This window comes from Nanorana parkeri, unplaced genomic scaffold, assembly GCF_000935625.1.
Source record: "Nanorana parkeri isolate BGI_ZX_2015 unplaced genomic scaffold, ASM93562v1 scaffold83, whole genome shotgun sequence".
Classification (NCBI taxonomy): Eukaryota; Metazoa; Chordata; class Amphibia; order Anura; family Dicroglossidae; genus Nanorana; species Nanorana parkeri.
The window spans coordinates 699,087-719,853 of NW_017306351.1; the positions used below are offsets into that span (position 1 = coordinate 699,087).

Here is a 20,767-nt window from a genome sequence, read left to right on the forward strand (position 1 = left end):
ATTGAAAGTGTTATAAATATTAGTAGGAAGAAAGCAGAAGTGACAGAATAGAGCATAAGTGCCAACAGATACATTCTGTATCCAGGCTGATCATAGTTTCTATATCTAGTGAATCACTAAAAGCATGCAGCCAGCAGTCTGCAAAAAAAAACATTTTATTCTGCCTGCTTGTTCTAGGTCAGTGAGTCAGTGGTTAGTGGATTCAGGTTCAGAATGGCAACCCAGGAACCTGGATTTACAAAGAGATACTTAACTGTGAAAGATGTGCCAAAAAGGTAAGTAGAGGGCAGACGACTAGTCCTCAGTGTTGCTTGTGTTGTCTCCTTGCAGCTGATCTTTTCCCTGACTTAGTATGCCTTGTTCCACACTGTGCCTCTGTGTGGAAGGGGTGATACTGGTAGAGACAAGGCTTTGCTTTCTCTTTTGCCAGATTTACTCCCCACCATGTTAAATGGTAATCTTAAGATTCATGATGTAATAAACAAGAAGCATCAGAAGAGGTAGTGGAAGAGTACATCCACAGAATGAATGATGCAGAAGCAGTAAGATGCTTGGTGCAGGTCCTCATGTACAGCTTCCTCACCAGCAAGGAAAACAGTGAGTAGCATAGCAGTGACATCTCTAAATTTTATGAGAATAGAAGTCACGGGCACTGTGCTTTATGTTCACACTGCAGATATACAGCTTTGAGTTCCTAAATACAGGAATTATACAGCTGTTTTTTTAGGAGGAATTCCAAACAAAACAGTAAATCTTTTGGGTACTGCTTAGGCTGTAGGGAACATCTAGAAACCTAGATGTTCCCTATAAGATATGGAAAGCTTCACTTTTTCAGTACAGAATAGGTTCACTGAGAAAGCCCATTCAGACCTATCCTCTTTGATACAGTGTGCTAAAGTGTGGTGTGTTAAGACAGCCCATTCAAATGAGCTGCAATACAGCACAGTAGACCTAAAATCGGATCTGCATAATTTTTTCCAACTGCACCCAAATAAAACGGTAGTGTATGCACAGCGCATAGGTCTGAATGGTTCATTAGTTAATGAAGAAGGCTCCCATATTTCTACCCTCTACTCCTTTAATGCATCTCTTTCTTTGGTGTACTCTGATATCATAATCAGAGCTGTTGCACACACTACGAGACATTAATGGTATTTCTTAGAATTCCAAACTTCACTGTTGGGAAAAGTTGCATTTGCTTTTAAGGAATCACTGACTCATTTTTTTTGTACAGTTTTTTGTGTCTGTCTACCTACTGAAAAGCGGCTACAGAAAATTAAATGGGTAGTAGCAGTAGAATATTTACTGCCCAATTCATTTAGTTTAGTGTTAAATAGAGATTTTTCAGACTTGTCAGTTTGATAATTACACTATATTGTAGGAAAGGTTACTACTAAGACTAACTTTGCAAGTAAAGCTATACTTAGGTGGAACTAAATACATTTGTGATAATATGGGAATGCAGTGTTAAGCCACTAATACACACCACATCACTCATAAGTATGTGGGAGATCAATTATTTGAAGTGGTGTGTATCATAATCATGAATGTATTTGTAAGCTATGGTATTATTAATGGATAGTCTGCATTACTAAAACTTTTAAAACATGTGCCACTGTAAAAAAACTAAAAAGGTTCAATGTGTAAATCGATATTTCTTTTAAGAAGTAAAGGACATTGCAAGTTGATGGTGATAATGGCCATAGCTAAAGCCCCATTATTTAAAATATGAGCCATGGGGTAAAGTTCTGAGACAGGTGAAACTGTTTGGATATTTTCCTAGTATCACCGGATTTCCTTCCATTCTCACTTCATCCAGTCTGGTACGGAGGTATCGAGTGTCATTTGCTTTACAGAAGGTGTCATCCGTGATGGATGTAATATTGTTATTCTGAAAGAATAGAAAATGATTGGTATTATGGACGCACATTTATACAGCTCATATATTTGTATCTTTAATATTTATGTCATTTATTTTTTCATGTTATATATCATTTTATTGTGTGAAAGTTAGTGGGTAATATAGGTGACATTTGTGTCTTTAATTTGTTTGTGTCGCAGATTCCTCCACATCAACTAAACATACTGGCATATCAATAATCTCAGTGGCAGGGACATGAAAATGTAAACTTCACAACAGCAGGGACTGATTTAAATGGTAACAGTATTGTTTCTTCAATGATATGTTATCAGTCTTCTGCAGGCAGGAAGGAATTTTTTCTTAGTCTTTTTTCACACATTGATCACTGAGTGTAATGTGCAATGTTTTGGCAGGTCAGCATCACTGATCTGTTTAGGACTGTTTTGAAATAAAAGGCAATAATGGTCACAAATTGTGTCAAAAACCCCTACCGACAACTTAAATATTCTATTTTCACATTTTAAAACCTTGAACTTTAATCTTTAAGGGCTTGTTCACACCAATTGCCATGTGTTCCAGAGTGGTAGCTGCTGTACAGTGCTGTGGACTGTTGACAGATTCCAGTTATCTATTCTCATCCGACAGCCAGCCAGTTAACGGGGCCTATTCCGAATACTTTCCTCTGGCAAACGGTACGAGACAGGGATGCTCCCTTTTCCCACTGTTATTTATTTTGTCACTGGAACCTCTACTCTGCCGCATTTGCACACATCCTGACATCATTGGCCTCTTGGGAGGCCCTCTTTCTCACAAAATTGCCAGGTACGCGGAGGAACTTCTCTTTTTTATCTCCAAACCTCTACTTTCTCTTCCCAACTTGATGCGAGAATTGAAAGAGTATAGTGCTCTCTCAAACTTAAAAATTAATTTACAGAAATTGAAAGCCCTTAATCTTACCGTCTCTCAGAGTCATTTGTCTACACTTCAAATGGCCCACCCCTTCCGGTGGACGGCTGCCCATCCGTCAAATTACTCCATCTGTTGAACACATTTTCGCCTCTAATTTTCTACTATTTCTAGCTACTATTCACCATGATCTGGCCAAATGGTCGAAAGGTATGCTTTCCTGATTTGGAGAGGAATAGCGTCTTGAAAATGAACATACTCCCGCGAGTATGTTGTACATGGTTCGGGCACAGGTGCACTTTACCATTTTAAACTCTTAAGTGCCCTAAGAGGTTGATGTGCACCACACATGTAAGGTACCGCCACGTATGACAGAGTGAGAGCAATAATACTAGGGCCATCTTTCACAGTTAACTGTAAACTGATGACCTGTAGAGACTTTTTTTTTAGCCCTTTTGCTGTCCTGTATATACTGTAAGTACTAAACACCATCAGTGTAAACTGACACCTGGTTCCTCTAGCAGCCAGGAGTCAGTTTACTTTAATTCACCTATGTACAGGGAATGACTCAAGTGGCTTTAAAGGTACCCACTCACTTCATGGCCTCTGCCCTCCCCTGCCACCCCATGCCATTTATCCCAGATTTAGTCACTTACGGTTTAGTGCTGTCATTCCCTGCTGCTGTGGCCAGGGATGACGCTAGTTAAGTACAATCTGTGTTTGATTAGCTTAATTGTGCTGCAGAGATGACATTAGGGTCCTTATAGACCTGTCACCACTATTCAGCTATCACACGGGGCTTGTTAGCTCCTTACGTGACAGACTTTACTTTAAAAAAAGTTTTAAAAAAAAGCATTTTAAAGCCTCTACATACATGCACATATGAATGCTTGCGTTGAGTGGGCCTATGTATAAAAATAACAATTGCACCACTTGTTAGTTATTGCTGCGCACACCAGAGTGAATGCATTTTTGGGTTTGATAAAATGTTGCGCTAACATTGTATGACATAAAAAGTTACTAAAAAGAAACTACCACCATTTAATTTTCTAGGGTCTTTGCTTTCACAAAATATATATTTTGTGGGGGCTTTGAGCAATTTTCAGGCCTATAATGTGTACATTAACGTGTGCAAAAATGCGAAAACAGCTCTGGCAGTGAAAGGGTTACGTTACATTGTAAAAAATTCTCATAATGTTATGCCAGGGATATACACCACTTTCATCTCTGTGACATCATCCACACTGTCCAGTTTTAGATGTATAGATAACAGGATGAGTGTCTTGTGTGTAAAATTGTTTTATTAGAGTGCATTACAGTACACAGGATTTACTCTTAGACTGTGGGTTATGCAATTGCATTCAGGTAAGTGAACCTTGGCAAACAAAGCTGTAAGGACAGCCTTAATATAACTCGTCCCACACCCAGTAAGCCTCAGTTTTGTAGCAAGCAATAAGGAGTCAAATATAAGGACATAGGGAAGGGGCCCATTTCCTGTAATGTCCTCCTATTTTGTAAATTGTACATTACATTAATCTTAGACTATGGAAAGTCCAAAAGCAGTTCAACTGAGGTGTGTGCAGTACAGCAAACAAACTCTAACAGGCTCACATTACAAACAGGTCAAGAGAAGGGCTCGACACAACTCAGAGAACAGCTTGAAGCACCTTACAATCGAAACTGGCATCAGATGAGGCCTCAACATTTACATTCAGGAACTTTAGAGGGGAAAAGGCATAGATCTAGTTGAACTGATCCCACTGAGTTACCATGAAGGCCTGGGGATCCCTGGTCCTGGCCAGTTTGTTGGTGAAACTGGATGCCAGGTGGTCCACACCCGGAGTCCTTCACCTGGGACAGAGGCCTTGAAATATCTGGTGGAGAGACATTGTCTGGAATCCAGACACTGACAACTAAGAATGTCTAATTGCCAATGTTCCACAACAGGGATATGCATGTAGTAAGGGATGCAACATGGAGCTTCTCCCAAGTTTCTCCCACGCCAAAATAAGTTCCACTTCTCTTTTAGCTCCAAGACTTGTGGTGTCTCCCAGATTTTTCATGTAGGTCACTGCCTTAGCCAGGTCCAGCAGAATCCAAGGAAGGGACAAACGTATTGCCCTAAGCTCCAAGATATGGATTGGAAGCCAAATTTCCTCTGATGACCAAAGGCCCTGCAAGGAAGGAGGATCCAGGACTCCTCCCCAGCCTGACAGGCTGGCATCTATTGTGGGCACCTTCCAGGTCATTGGGAGAATAGATTATCCTAGTTCCAGCGCTTGGCAAGCCTGCTTTTGCTGGACAGACGTATGTGGTAATCCAGAGACTGGGACTGTGTCATATTACCTCCAGGTCTGCCAGTACTGCTAATGGTGCTTGTTGAATCCCTGCCAGGATTACTAGAACCTCTGCCAGAACGTCTAATGGCAGATGCAGAATTTCTACCAGAGCCTCTAATGGTGCTCAGGGCAGGCCTTACAGCTTGTCTCCTGTGTTCAATCATCAGAAAATTAAGATCCCATATGTATGATTAGGAAAAAATATTTGTCTAAAAGAGTTTTGTAATTGTAAGGATCTACAAACCTGGAGATGAATGACCCGTAGGCTTTCAGGCAGATTTGCTGGCACACTCTCTAGCTGATTGTTAGCCAGGTAGAGATAAGCTAAGTTTGTTAGTTTCTGTGGGAACAAAACAAGAATATAGTTAGTCTTCTGCACTGAAAAGTTATCATTAGCACAACATGTTGATAGTATGTCATGAGAACAAACTAAATTGTCCTTTATGTTCTCTACTTTCACCGGCTGCTTTACATGATCTAATAATTTAACCTTCACAGAGGGGTCTGCACCCCACAGAATGTGTTGACCACTGTAACTTTAATATATTTTCGGTGAATATGATTGAACCTTCAGTCCAAAGTGAGTTAATGTATTTAGTTGGTACAAGTCTCTCTGGCTAGAGACATTTTACACTTGTACTGACCAAGCAATTCAATCTTTAATGTTACCCAAAACATAAGGTCAGTTTTGCAAAACTGTAACCTTTAAAGTGGAACCAAAGTCCCACATTAAAAAATTGCTAAGAGTATTTTGTAAGATGGCCAAAATGGAGCTAAGTGTCAGGAATGAAGTAACTCCTGTGCACATGCACAGGAGTTTCTGTACATCATTATATACCACTCAATAAATGAAGAGGAGCCACATGGGACACAGTACATGGGGGAAAGAGTAGTGACTTCAAACCTGGAGCTGTCAATGCTGGAAGAGGGCACTGTGTGAGGTATGTGTACCATAAAGTGCAAATATGCTGTGCATATCTACACATTATGGCAAAAGACCGCACAGCTGGCTTTAGTTCTACTTTAAAGCCCAACTAAACTTTCAGTTTAAATCTGCTAAATACATTCCGGGTGCATCAAAGCAAAAGGTATTAAAAGTCCAGGGCCCGACCTTTACAGTACGGTGTGGTACATTAATTAAAATGGGCTGCCAATGCGCCAAAGTGGACCAGAAAATGTTCCTGCACTATTTTTCCTGATCCGGCATGCCACAACACATGGTAGTGCTTGAATGTGTATAGCCAGGATTGTGAATGTTAACCACTGTAGAACATTCCTCTATGTTGAAATGTGGCATGGACAGAGTAAAGTAAAGATACCTATAATACAGAGCTTTGGTAGCCATCTGGCCAAAAACTGAATGGTGGAGGCCATCTTAAAGAAGACCAAGAACAATGCTCAGCTATGGAATGTCTACATTGCTGAGGCTGGCCAAACGGATAAGGATGGACTGTAATTGGCTGGAAGAAGAGGCCAGAGAAGGGGAATGGAAGGAAGAGAGGTCTCAAGGGACACACTTGACGAGACACATGAACGGGGATCAGAGGTGTGTAGGACCGCTAGCTGCAGCACCTGTTACCAGCTACCAACTCTAAAGTTGATATACCCCCTGTAGCATTGTGGACGCAGGCTCAATGAGGTGCATGCTACATGTGCGTTGTGGTGATCTCCAACAAGTTTCCCAAAGGTGTGTTCCATTAGTGCGTGGAGATGCCATTTAAAATTATTCCTGCTGAGCCAGAGCTACAGCTTTTGATTCAGAATTGCACATGAGCTTTTCTGATTTCAAATCTATAGTTCTTACTGAGCAGGGGTGACTCCAACCTCCATATGAGTTCACGACCATCACACAGCAAGCAAGGGACCTTCTCTGCAGCATACTTGCATGGGACAGGCTTTTTTACTCTGTGGCAGATTTTTTAAATAAAATTAACTGTAAGAACACCTTTTGCATAGTGCACCTGGAATGTATTTAGCTGGTTTAATCATTTGACTGTCAAGGACAACATGGCAATGAAAGGGTGAATTAGCTGATACATTTAGTGCAGTTGTAAATGTTCTACCCATAATCAATTGCTATTGATGTATGTGTTATTGAGTTGGATATTACCTTGAATGCATTTGCTTTGACTGCTTTGCTTTTGATTAAGTTATAATTAACATTGAATGAAGTTAGTTTTGTTGGCAAGACTGGAATCCTGGTCAGTCTGTTTTCAGCAAGGGAAAGCTGTTCAAGGAAGACTAGTTTTTCAAAAGCTTTCTCTTCTATCTCTTCTATAACATTTCCAGTCAGATCAATCCTCCGTAAAGTAGCTGGGAAGAAGAAACAAAGCATTTTCTTTCAGTTCACAATGCTTTATTCTAAAACCTGAAGTATAAATAATGGTAGACATTCCCAAAAAAATTATTCTTGGAAGAATGTTTTTCTTTTTTTAATGTGACATATGCAAGAGTGGGTATCTTGAATGCTAGAGTTACTGGTTCACCAGAGCAGTTTTAGGAAAGCAGGGAACACTGATGAGGGGACTCTTTCAGGTTCAGTGCTTACATAACTAATCGTAATAAAATAGAAACAGTTATAATACTTAATGTGCTGAATAAAAAAGCATTATATGCGATTGAAAATCAAAAGTTTATCTATAAAATCTGAAGCAAACAAAGAAAAATACCACATCTTAGAGACATGAAAGCTGTCCTACGAAGAACCCCTATTGGTATTTTATATGGATACTACGGATATAATTCTCTAATATGCAGTACTTTTTCTGTGTGCTACAGCAAACAGTGATATGCACTATAAGTAAGCACATCAATTAGTAGGCAATAGCCGTACCAGAAATTAGGAACAGCAATAGCTGGTACAGGGAGGCTTGCAGTTATATACATAACATACATCTTAGAAATATCTTGAGTTTACTTACGAAAATCAGAGAAGTCTTTTACAGTAATTTTCTTAATCTTGTTAAATCTTGCATATAGATATGAAGTCTCCTTAGGTAAAGGAGGCACTTCTTCAATCTCGGTTTCTTCACAGTAAACTGATCCACTTAAACATACACACGCCAAGCATGTAGGTAAATCTGAAATTAAATAATTGGGATTCTTTCTAATTTCAAGAAGTTGTCAATATTAATATGAACTTTAAACCTGCATCCATTGTTGTTTCCTTGCAACTATTGTTTATCTGTCACTCAGCAAGTTCTAAGACTATCTTATGAAGACATACCCCCCCCCCTCCCCCCAAATGTGCTTTCAAGTTGGATAAACCTGTGATGGACTAGTGTATTTAAACCCAAAAGTGAACATATATTATATTCTGGCTTACCAAGTCTTAGGCCTCATTCACACTATGCGATTTGGGATTCCTGCAGCAGAAATACACGGTTTCCTACTCCAGGAATCCCAAATTTACAAAAATGCACATAGGCTGTTTACTTTTGAAGGGATTTTGCACTTTGAGGAGGGAGGGGGAGAGAGAAAGAGAGGTGAAACTCTGCTGACTTCCATAACCCAATTACGTGCAATGCAAAAATATTGTTCTATTTCGATTTTTTTGGGCCATTATTATCATTCTTTGCAAAATGAAATTTTACCACATTCACCAAGCTAAGAGAAACCCCCCTGCAATGTGCAAATTCATTTGCAAAGTGAGCAGCCTATTTGCCTTTAGTAAATCAACCCCACTATCTCATGACCATGATCAACTTCACTCCTGCCTTTAACCCTTCATTCCAGATTTTCATGTCTAAATGATCCATACTCAAAAAAAGGTATCTCTCTTGAACTCCTCCCTCTTAAACTCCAAGATCTAGCATATTATCTTCATATGCTGCTAAATGGGAGGAGCTGCGTTTGTCTCTGGAAGTGGAGGACTGGACTCAAATATGGTAGTCAACTAAATCTAGTTCCCCCAAGGTGTACTCTCCTTGAAACCAACTACACATTTTTGTCTAGGTAGTAAGTGGAACTTGGTCCCATCACATATGGTCAAATTTGCTCCAAACTCATCACCACAGTGATTCAGATGATGTAATGAGATTGGCACCTTCTATCACAGCTAATGGACATGTTCAGTTGTGAGTGATTATTGGTCTAAGACATACCAGGTAATAAACACAGTCCTACAAACTTCCCTCAAAAAAACAACTGAGGCCATATTTCTAAAAGAATAAAAGATGGGCTTACGCATGCTCAGTTTCAATTAATAACTTATATTGTTATTGCTACCAAACAAACTATAGCAAAAGCCTGGAAATCTGCTGACCTCAACACCAAGGAAGACACATCCAGAGTTTCCTGGATGATCTATAACAATAAAATGACTGCCATGCTAAAACAACCGAAAGTCCTCCTTTGAAAATACATGGTCCCCATGGATTCGCCATTACTTACCCCCTGACTTGGACAGCCCGCTGTTCACCTTTTAGAATAGAAAAGGATGGATGCATCAAGGGACTCCTCATGGCCTGAAGTGTTCCTCTGGCCGTAGCCTCCTCTTGACCCTTTCGACTCACTCCTTACCTCACCGCCTCTATCCTATCTTTCTTTCTTTATTTCCAAATCACCAACAGTATCCAGGCAGATGTAGATATGGACTACATATGCGAGTTGTATAAATGCATCATCATGAAATAACTATGGATGAAGAAAATAAATGCAAGCTCACTGTTTATAACCTTTGTACAGCCTTCATTGTTGGGATACCTTTAAATGCAAAATGATTGTATGCCATTTATTTGGAAAACTTTGAAAAAGCATTATTAAACAGAAAACCATACAAGAGCATAATACATATTATACCCTCACTAATATTTTTACTTTAATACTATGATTTATAGATAGGAAAAAACTCAGTGGCTACCTTTAACTTCTGAATCATCTGTGGAATCAGCAGCACCTTTTTTATCTTCGTCACGTTTAAATCTTGATATTATAAGTCCATTTTTCTGTTAAAGCAACACAAGTATAGATTGTTAGACTAGCCAAATGGAGGAAAACACTAGACATGTGCGATTCGTTTCGTTCCAAATCGAAATTCGGACGAATTTTCGGAAATTCGGACATTCGGATGTATCCGAATTCCGAATTACAGACATAACGAATGCAAACGAATCCGAATTTCCATTTCCGAAATTCGGTAGCGGTAGTTCGAACGTTCGTTTCGTATTCTGTTCTTATTCGTTTCTTATTCGTTTCGTACGTTGGAGCAAAGTGACATTAGAGAAGGAGAAAAATATTTTTTCCCCCTCAAATGTCACTTTGCTGCAAACGAACGAACGAAACGAATAAGAAACGAATAAGAACAGAAAACGAAACGAACATTCGAACTACCGCTACCGAATTTCGTCCGAATCCGAATTCCGAATCCGAATTGACTTTCACACCTGAATCCCGAAAAACGAAATAACACAAATCCGAATTTAAAACGAAACGAAACAAAACAAATTTTTTGGCAGTGCACATGTCTAGAAAACACCCATTAACCTATGACTTCCTGGATTAAAGCAGACCCTGACCCATGGACCTTACTTTAAAATTAAAACGATTTTTATCATAACACTGTATTTTGTAATTTTACGTACACTTGCATATATCTGAAACATATTTCTCTTAGGACAGGAAAAGCCTAATATATTTGTTTTGGATGGTGTCACACTACGCTGAATTACTCCTCTTCACAGCTTGGAGTGGTGGCTACTCTACAACACATAGGGACCATGGGGAACAAAAGTAGCAACCCTCCAGAAGGAAGGACAGTGTCAGCACCAATTCAGAGATGATTTGGTGTCACAATCTGTGATCAGGCTCAGAGTCCAGCAGCTGAAGCAGCAGGCAATTCGTAGTATAACAGGCCAGGTTTGGTACACAAGCAGAGGGTAGTATGGAGGAGCAGGCAGAAGCGTAGTCAGCGAACAAGCCGAGGTCAGGAGCCAAAGGTATCAGGTATGTAGCAGGAGACGGTGAGAGTAGTCGGTGAATCAGCAGCCAAAGGTCGGTACACGGGTAGCAGTATGAGTAGATTGTAGCACAGAGGGAGCAGGAAGCAAGATAATGGCAGGAGCACAATAATCTGGCAAACAGGAAGTGCAGAGGCATAGCTTAAATAAGAAGTTCAAGGGAGGAGCAAGGAGTTCAGAGTTCAGCAGCGATTAGGTATAACTGAGGATACACAGGAGATCAGGCAAGGAGCTATCCAAGGTTCTAAGGTGGCTCAGCAGGTAGAACCACCACCAGCTACAGCAGAGGCCCTGGGTTCAGATCTGGTTCCTGACAGTTGGAGATCTACAGTCGAGTGATACACAAATAAGCTACATTTTTGTTAATAGTCAAGGTACTAAGGGTCGGCACTACCGCTATGCAAACTAGGCAGCCGCCTAGGGCCCGCCGCCACCTAGGGCCCAGCCGACCCGGCTCCCCGCAGACTCCGCCGGCATACAGGACCGTCCGTATTCACTCAGACAAGCACAGTTCCTTGCAGATGCTTGGAAAAGCTGTGTGCCCGCGGCTGCAAGGAACTGTGCCTGTCTGAGCTGCCTCTGTCCTATCAGATCACTCTACCCATCCACAGTGCAGCGGTGGAGTGATCTCTCTGAGGCTCCAGGGTTTAGAGGCATCTGCAGTGGTCTATCCTCCCATCCTCCTGCCTTGTACAGTGCTGGGCGTCTTGCTAGTTCCAGCTGCAGCGCTGTGTGAGGAGGTAAGAGGGGTGTATAGTGTGGGGGCCTCTCTCTTTCTCTCTCCCCCTCCCTCCTCAAAACCAGTATTGGTGGCTCTTGTAGTGACTGAAATCAGCCCTGCATGCTTGCTGGTGATTTTGTGTTGGCATGAAGGTTGAGCAATCATTTACATTTTATGATTTTGCAAGTTACTATTCCTTAATTGCTTAGTTGAGTAACTTGTATTGTAATATAAAATAAATTATTGCTCAGTTATGTACAATCACTAGAAATGATTGTGATGGTATATGACTGAGCAATTATTTATTTTATCCTGAGACCCTCTGCACCCCTTCCGAGACCTTCTGCACCCCCTCCAGAGAAGGAGTTAAAGAATTGTGAGACTGAAGAAAGCCTTAAAAGTTGCGTTTTTAGTTGAATTTGGGGAAACCACTTGAAAAATGTGTTGTGTTGACCTATTACAATTGCTTTTATGTAATTTGTTTATTGCAAACAGCTGAAAGTCAAAATGTTGCCAATAAACCTGATTTGCAATGGGGGTTGAATAATTTTTTTAATACATCTGTACATTCAACAGTGGACATCCTTTCTACTGTTCAATTTTTGGAACATTTTAACATTTAACGCAGTTAAATCTTTTTGCTAGGTCTGGAAATGTTCCCATTCCAAGGCATTAATTGGCTGCATCACCTTGATTAGACTCATGTTTTGTATCTCAATGGTTTCATTAGTGTAGCTCTAAAACATTTTTAATGGTCAGAAGGACTGAAAAGGGAGGCAAAAATTCTCAACATTGTAGTTTTTAAAAAAATTGATAACCATAAGGTTTTTACGATATATATATATATATATTAGAGGTGGGGGGCAATGCCACAATGTAATTTGGCAACACTGTCACCCAGAACTCTTAGTCAGAGTGGCTGAGAGATTCCAGAATGTGAATACGTTTGCAGGGAAGAAACTAGCTTTCCATTTTTTACCATGTTTTCCACAATGTAGCAGAATGGAATCTCTACCCCTGGGGCCAGGTGTTGCCAATGACCAGTCTAGTAGGATCAGGTGGCTGAGATCAGCTTTATTACGAGTTTGGACCAGAGCTCAGGGGAGTTGTGGGTGTGCAGGAGGCTTACGGCCATAGGCAGACCCTGCTGCATGCGTGAGCACATGTGGAACAACTGCAGAAGGGCTGGGATAGGTCAAAAGGGTCAGTGACACCCAAAGGACCTGTTGGAGAGACTGAGAGAGAGACAGTGACAAATGAGGGGTGAGCACTAAAACGCTTGAAGCTGAGGAAAGCTGCTGAGCAATACTGAGGACTGTATTTGCAGAGAAATACGGTAAAGTCCTCGGACTATCACACTGAGCGTGTATGGGACAGTCAGATGTCGGTGAGACAGAAATATGAAGTTTTGATGAAAGTCAAATGAACTGTTATGTTTTGTTATGCTGAAGAAAAGCAGATTATTATGTGAAGTACATGGATTGGCCTTTGAGTGAATTAAGATTTGCCTTTTATGTCGGCTTCAGGAGTGGTCACTTAGCGCTCACCCTTGTCCTATATTCCCCAAACTACCACAAAATACGGAATATATATATTTTTAATAGTAAAGTACACATAAGCGTAACCTTATTTAGATTGTATTTTATATTGAATCTTGGCAGTGAAATATTTTCCAGTTCCATACATCTGCTGCAGCCATTACAAAACCAAATTATGAAGTAATGCTCCAGATGGATTCTTCATAATGATGAATGACTGAGAAAGTTCAGCTATGAGAAAGTGACACTTTTTGGGAAGGAATAGAACTGCAAACATATATGCATGACTGTCTCGGAGAGATGCAATATCACATATTTACTTTAATTATCATGCATTGTCATGGTTTAGAATTAGGTCTTGTAATTTACCAGTCTGCTGGTGTTTTGGTCATATTTCACGTTGCGTTCTAGATGCAGTGAAAGTTTTATAAAGAAAAGCTAATTAAGGCCAGTTCATACTGGATATTACCATAATTTGAAACGTTAGAAACAGCTGCAGGTCGGATTTGTAGGTTTTTCTTTCTATCTTCATATATCCACTATGTACTATGTATGCATATATGTTTAATTGTTTGTTATTTATGTTAATCCAGATTGTGTTTTCAGGTGGGAATTATGACATCACAGTGATGCCAGAAAGGGGAGGGGGAGAGGTTTAACTCTGGTCTGTACTTATACATGTGCGGTAATCTACTATATGCTGACTGTGGGTCAGAAGAATACATTACTAAATTTACTCTTGTGACCTAAAAGTGAACTATAAAAAAAAAGGTTTGGCTATAGTTCATGTTTATGGAGGGGACCCTGCATGGCCCCGAAACGCTGGCATTTTTTACATAATTTGCAATTTAAAAAAACTTTCTTCGTGCAAGGAGGTTGTCCTGTGCAGGAGGGGAGATGGAAGGCAGCAAGACTGCCTACAGGGGAGCCATAAGGAGACTGATGTGTACAAATTGGGGAGAGCCCCAAGAGACTGTACTGTGAGACAGGAGCAGAAAGAGAGCAACATGGTGCAGAGCAACTGTAGTAATGCTTTGGGGTACCATTTAAATTGAACGGTATCGCAATATGGTTCATGCATTGCCGTAATGCATCGACCTTAGTTTCTTTAAGCTTCTGGTTAAAAAGTTCTTGTTTAGTCTTAATTATTTATGACAGTGGAAGCTTATAGTGTATGTTTCTATGTTCACAGAACATGGCTTCCCAAGTAATGTTAGGCCTTGTATAGACAAAATGCAGTAAAAGCCTGTGTTGCCCATAACAAATAGTATTGCAAATTACAAAATTAAAGGCTTTGATTAGTTTCTTTGGGCAACTCAGACATGCATCAATAATGCAACTTCATATTATGGGCTACTTTACCTGTACACCATTTTAAAAGGCAAACAGATACCAACCATATTATGACTCTTTGCAGTTCAAATCATAGAGATTGTGCATTTTAGTTATAAAAGTTGCCTTCTTGTTTCAAGGAGACCTGTATTAGACATGATGACTCATGGATCCTTAGACCACCGGAGTGGAGGGGGGAGAGAGGCTGCATTGCCCAGTATAGCAGTCTGAGGTTCTGGTGAGTATATCTTTGTTATTTCAGGACCCTAGATGAAAACAGCACTTAACCCTTTCAGTGCAGGGATAGCCTCACTGCGAGGATTACGTTTTATTCTGCCCGGAGTTCTTTAAAAATTGCTATTTGCATATTAGAGGTCCCCAGACTTCTGTTCTCCAGGGAGCTCTCCAAGCAGCTCTCCAAGCTATACCAGCAGATGTACTGTTCATATCAGCCTGCAATTTAGAGCAAGTTCACACAGGGCTGTACACATTGCAATGCAATTTGAACTTGGTATGTCAAGTTTCACAGGCGGCATCACCTGTCAATCTTGCCCATTGAGGTCAAAGGGACCATGCCGCATGCACACCTGTAAGCTGTGTCGTCATACTCCCCCACCCTCTAGCAAGCAATCCACTGCAGATCAATTTTCAGAGGGGCGGTACAGCCTGCCGCCCACGTGAAGGAGGACTTAGGCGCATTCAGAACTGCTCATTTATATGTGAATTAATTTGCTTAACAGGAATTTAGGATATTATTTTGGTTATAGAAACAAATGATCTCCTAAGTGCATAAGAGAGAAATGAATGTAGAATGTAAGAGATATGTAATTTGTTATAAGAGTCAGCTGTACTTTTTAGGAGCAAGGGATATTTTTTTAGAGGAGCCTGACATGTGTTTGAAGCACATTGGCACCTGAGATATATCTAGTTCTATTCTGATACTTGGCTAGCTTTCAAGAGTTGTTTTGCCAGAAATAATGTACACAAATGCACTAGAAGTCTAGTATTGAAAAGGCATAAGGTTTTTATTCTGTGCAGGTGAGTAATATTCTGATTGCTGTTATGTGCCTTCAAAAATTGTATTCTTTAAAGTAATAAAGTGACTCTTTCATCCTGTCACCACAGAGTTACTAGTATACAATGCACACCTTGTAAAAGAATAGGCGATATACTTACCACTGTTTTGCTTTTGCCTGCCCACTGCAGGTTTTCCACACTTTCAGATCAGTTGAATACCTGCTTTCCCCTCAGCAGAAAGAATCACAGCATGTGGCAGGGGTAGCAGCTAATTCACCCAACCAAAGTGTTAAATACCTGCGGTGGTCAGGGAAAAGTAAAAGCAGCAGTGTTTCAGCACATGGGCTGTCAGAAAGGTTAGTATATTGCCTCCCCTTTTACATGTTGTGCATTTTGTACAAGTGACCCTTTGATGACAGGGCCTCTTTAATAAAATACAGGATTTGAAGGTGATTGTACACGACCTTTGAATTTTTTCAGCATCCCAGGGTTCCGAAACTATAAAACTTAATTCAGTTTATCAAGCTCTGGTCAATCCCCCTCCCACCTCCCTCCCATTGTTGCTGTTGAACAATGAAGCTACTTTAGTTAATAGACCATTAGGGATTTGCAGGAGTTGGGAGTTTGACTGCATGGTAGATTATATTTTGGCACATATGACATCTTGAGGTTTTTTTTGTTTTGTTTTTTTTGGAACTGCTTGAGCATCACTTGAGTTTTATGTAATGCCTCAAATTTTGTGCATTCATAACAGTTCAGGTCATATCTCACAACGGAGTGATTTCAGTATCTACAAAAATGTTGTATAGATTATCTGCCCTGTTTCAGTATATAGGACACCTATAGAACATTAAGTAGTATTAATCTCGCAAACATTTTTTCAATAATTAATCCAGATCATATAAATATACATTGTCCAGCAAAGTTTTTTGTTTTGTTTTGCCCAAACACTTACAGTCATCATGTTTCCAAACAGTTGGCTCCAACTCTCTCAGCTCCAATTCCCTGAGCTTTCTGTCCAGTACAAGATCATAAGAGAATGTCAGCATGTAAATTTAGAGATCTGTCTAGCTGCAAAAGGAGTGAACTTCAATATCCTGGGTTCTTGAATTGTTAACCTTATGTATATTCTATTTAACTACCTCACCCCGAGGATTAAAAGATTCTTGTGTTTAGCTTTTGAGCATTTTCTTTCCAGAGGCCCAGCACATTAATTAGTTTCAGATGATGAATGCTGTTCCTGATATAAACATTTTTTTGCTAAATTTAGATTAGTTTAATCATGACTATTCTTAGCTATATACATTTTGAAAGCATTACATCTATCACGTGTTATCCTTAAAGTTAACAAGTAATGTTTTCTAGGAGCAACAGCTCCTCTTTTTTCCTTTCTCTAATAGACATCATTATTTATCATTTTCTGTAAGGATCTTATGTGTCATATAACTTAAAGTAAATGTAAGGTTTGTTCACACAGATTTGCAGTATTTTTGGCAAATTTGTATTATTTCCTGATGTACTAAAGGTTTTATATAGAGATTCAATTAAAAACAGTTAACCTTCTTTACCTATGAAAAGAAACAATCCAACCAAAGCTTTAAAATAACTATTGTATAAATGAGAAATATCTGATAAGAGACGTTAGAAAATACAAAGCAATGTTATAAATAAACTGTTAATCTTCATGTAGTCATTAAATGCAGGCCATGAGCTTATAGCTACCGTATTTTAGCTACTGCTGAACAACAGCATCCAGTATGCCTTGTTTCAACATCTCTGAAAGCCTGAAGTTTGCATACTTGCACTGTCCAGTTACAATACAAAATACATTTATGCAGGTACCTCATTTGTTTCTGTATCCTTTGAGTACTGTTCAAAGTGTTGTTTGAAAAGCAATCCTTCAAATATTTCATTCACATCATAGTCATACACTGCTTCTTGCTGTGCAGGAGGTGCAGTCTGTATGTAAGGCAGGACCAGGAGCACAGTGCACCACATTCGCATTGTCTGCATCTTTGTTCTCCCTGAAGTTCAGCTCGAAAATCTCTGCTCTGCTTCTAAATATGATTTGTGGGGGGAAATCCTTCCCCGGTGCCTGGAAGAAAACTGCATGTCATAACAATAGCGAGAGAGTGCATGACTCGTTGGCAGGGACTAAGCAGGCTTAGTCCATTGGGGGATTAGGTTTAACCCTTTAGGATGGTTACAAAAAAGGAGCAGCTTATACGAATTCAAGTAATAACCTGAGGATTTAATTTATTTCCCTAGCCGTGTGACATTACTCATTTTTTGGCAGTGTTAGTTTAGAAGATTTTGGCTGATGTTATTGCTGGCTAGCAAAATAAAATGATTACAATTATTTGGCTTAAATGAAGCCGTCTGCTTTTGTTGACCTAATTTCTGTAGTCACAGAAAAAAAAAGAATTTAGTTTGCAAGGGCAAGGCCATGTGCTAAGTAAATGGCAGCTGTAGCAGTATAAATTAATGTTTTTCTTAGAAAGCGTCTCACCTTACTTTCTGGTTGTCCTGACTGCTTATTTTCTGTGTTCCTGTAACATCTTCTTTAACCTTGTTTAACTAGTACACAGTGTGACTGTGGATGAGCTTAAATTGGTGCATTGGAACAATTAGTAGATAGACAGCATGGGCCATGGAATGAAGGAGGCTGGTCCAGCCTTCTGAGCCTTAGGGCATACATTTACTGTGTATCCCAAAGCGGGGGGAAGGTGAATCTTCTGTCAGGCTAAAGAATTTAGTGTTATGTGTTTGAAAAAAAACATCACTTAAAATAAGAGATTGGCAGAGGGAGAGGAAAACAGTTTTCCTATGAAGCACTAAAGTTACAAACTAAGTTGATTGTTTCTGTTTTATCTTATTATATGTATCATACAATTTTAAACAGATAATAACCAACAGGGAAATCTGCAGAAGCATATCCAGCAACTGTTTAAGAATTAAAGTGACATTAAACCCTCAGATTTTTTAACATAAAACAATACTGTAATGTGTGCCTTACTGTAATCCATGGTTGTTTCCCTTCTATTTGCTGCTCTTTCTTTTAAATCTGTATCTGTTCTCATGCTCTGCAGAACTTCTGTTTTGCAGCAGACTGCCTTGTCTCAGGAATGGATACACGGTTTCTGTGTATACGTTTCTATAGGCTTGTAACCTGAGCAGCACTACAGGAAGAGGCCCTGAGCTGAAAAGGGAAGTTCCCCCCAAGCATGAGAAGACATGAGGATTTAAAAGGAAGAGCAGCAAAGAGAAGGGAAACAAGCATGGATTACAGAAAGGCACACATTACAGTATTGGTTTATGTTAAAAAATCTGAGGGTTTAATGTCACTTTAAGATTTTGACTTACCATAAAATCCTTTTCTTGGAGTACATTAAGGCACACATGGGATGAAGTATTCATGTACATTGGGTTATGCTGTTGCCTTCAGGAAATTGGACACTGGCAAAATTAGGACAGCTCAGTACAACCCCTGCATGCCTCAGTTTTGTAGCAAGCATTAGTAGGAGTGAACAAAGGGGGATTACTTAATGTACTCTAGTTAAAGAAAAAATGTTTACAGTCAAAAATACTATCTTCTTAATCATACATTAAGCGACACAGGATGAAGTATTTTATAGCACAAGAAAGGGTTCCATACAAGATAAGGCCACCAACACAGAGACTTGCTTGCAGAAGTGATGGCAATAAGAAATGGGACTTTGTGAGTAACTTATGAATATCCCCAAAGGGTTCAGAAGGTGGTTTCTGAAAAACACAACAGCTGGTTGAGATCCCATGGAGTTAGTAGGGAACATACAGGAGCATAGGCATGCACAACCTGTTGCATTAGGGTGTACACACACATGTACAAACACACACCCATATATATGAAGCAATTTTTTGGGGAGAATATACATTGGGGAGCAATGTATATTCTCCCCAGAAAAAGTGACTCCCAGGGTCCAAGATAGTTTCAATATGAAATGAGAGCTCAGAGTTGAGCAGCCATCTTTTCTTGTCCCTGTATGTGAGGGTGCCTAGGCTCTCCTGTGCCTCATAGATGTATATCTGCACTGTGGGATCTTAGGGATTGCTGCCTGTCACTGCTTGTCTCAGGAGATCTGGAATGAGATTTGATGGTTTTAGTGCTGTGCTGCTCACTATTCTGCTTGCTGAAGGCTCTGACATGAGGAAGCAAACCCTGCCTCTACCATGGTGGCTGTTCCCACACAGTGCAGAATAAAGCATTATACATCAGGAAAGGGCAAAGATTAGCTGAAGGGAGACCACTGCTAACACTGCTCGCTGGTCCTTGGTGCACTACCTGCCTTTTTTGGGAACAGCATTCAAATTTTAGTGCCTCTATAAGTTACAAATAGGCCATGAAAATGCAGTTGTTTTTGACTGTCCATAATGTCTACTTTTAGGTTCCCATTGTCTAAAAAAAAAAAAAACTCTCAACAGTGCATCTGCAGAGCTGGAAATTTCAGTGTCACTTTTCCTAGTCAGCAGAATGGGACAGCAACAGTGAAAAAGGAAGGAGAGGAATGTACAGTAGACTATGCTGTCTCCTCTGCACTCCAGCGAAAGCATTTGTACATCCAGAACGAGAGTGAAGCTACAGGATAGATCACATGCTTTTGTGTCCTCATTTACACATTCCTAAAGTGAGCTGCCTGTAAAAGCTGTGCAGTGTCCACGCCAGTCCTCCTCCCCTATGTCATGTCGATTTATTACTGTCATTTTTCCAAGCCAGCCAGCATTGTGACATTTAGCTGTATATGCTCAACAAAGCAATTCTAGATGTGTTAAAAGACCGAGTATATCCTCCCTGCTAGAAAAAGGACATACTAAAACTTAGTTCTGCAAAATGACACACATTCATAATTTTGTTTAGGTTTGTAAGGGAGTTGAAAGTCTGAAACGGCACTTGAAGGTAAATAAAACATATTGAAAATTATAATCACGTCTGTGTATTTACTGTGATATTGGTTTAAATTATTCCTATTTAAAGTGCTCACAGTTTGCTGTAGCTCACTGATCAAACCCACTTTCCCTTGACTAATCTCTGGTCCAGGCAAAGTGTTAACTCTCTGCAT

General features: G+C 39.9%; 1 protein-coding gene across 1 annotated transcript; it reads right to left on the reverse strand.

Annotated features, from left to right (window-relative positions):
- Nucleotides 1–1,677: 1,677 nt before the first annotated feature.
- OGN (osteoglycin) lies at nucleotides 1,678–18,226 on the reverse strand. Its single transcript, XM_018552299.1, has 7 exons — nucleotides 18,181–18,226; nucleotides 17,514–17,777; nucleotides 9,968–10,052; nucleotides 8,028–8,186; nucleotides 7,217–7,419; nucleotides 5,351–5,446; nucleotides 1,678–1,891 (listed from the first exon to the last, which is right to left on the reverse strand). Exons 2-7 carry the CDS (start codon nucleotides 17,682–17,684, stop codon nucleotides 1,718–1,720), a joined length of 888 nt encoding a protein of 295 aa, XP_018407801.1. The 5' UTR covers nucleotides 17,685–17,777; nucleotides 18,181–18,226; the 3' UTR covers nucleotides 1,678–1,717.
- Between the last annotated feature and the right edge of the window lie 2,541 nt (nucleotides 18,227–20,767).

Excerpts from the sequence above, each read along its gene's own strand:
- OGN (XM_018552299.1), bottom strand. The coding sequence starts at position 17,684 with ATGCAGACAATGCGAATGTGGTGCACTGTGCTCCTGGTCCTGCCTTAC. Across the intron at positions 10,053-17,513 it reads AGGATACAGAAACAAATGAG|AAAAATGGACTTATAATATC; the intron begins GTACCTGCATAA and ends TTGCTTTAACAG. Across the intron at positions 1,892-5,350 it reads TACGGGTCATTCATCTCCAG|AATAACAATATTACATCCAT; the intron begins GTTTGTAGATCC and ends CTATTCTTTCAG.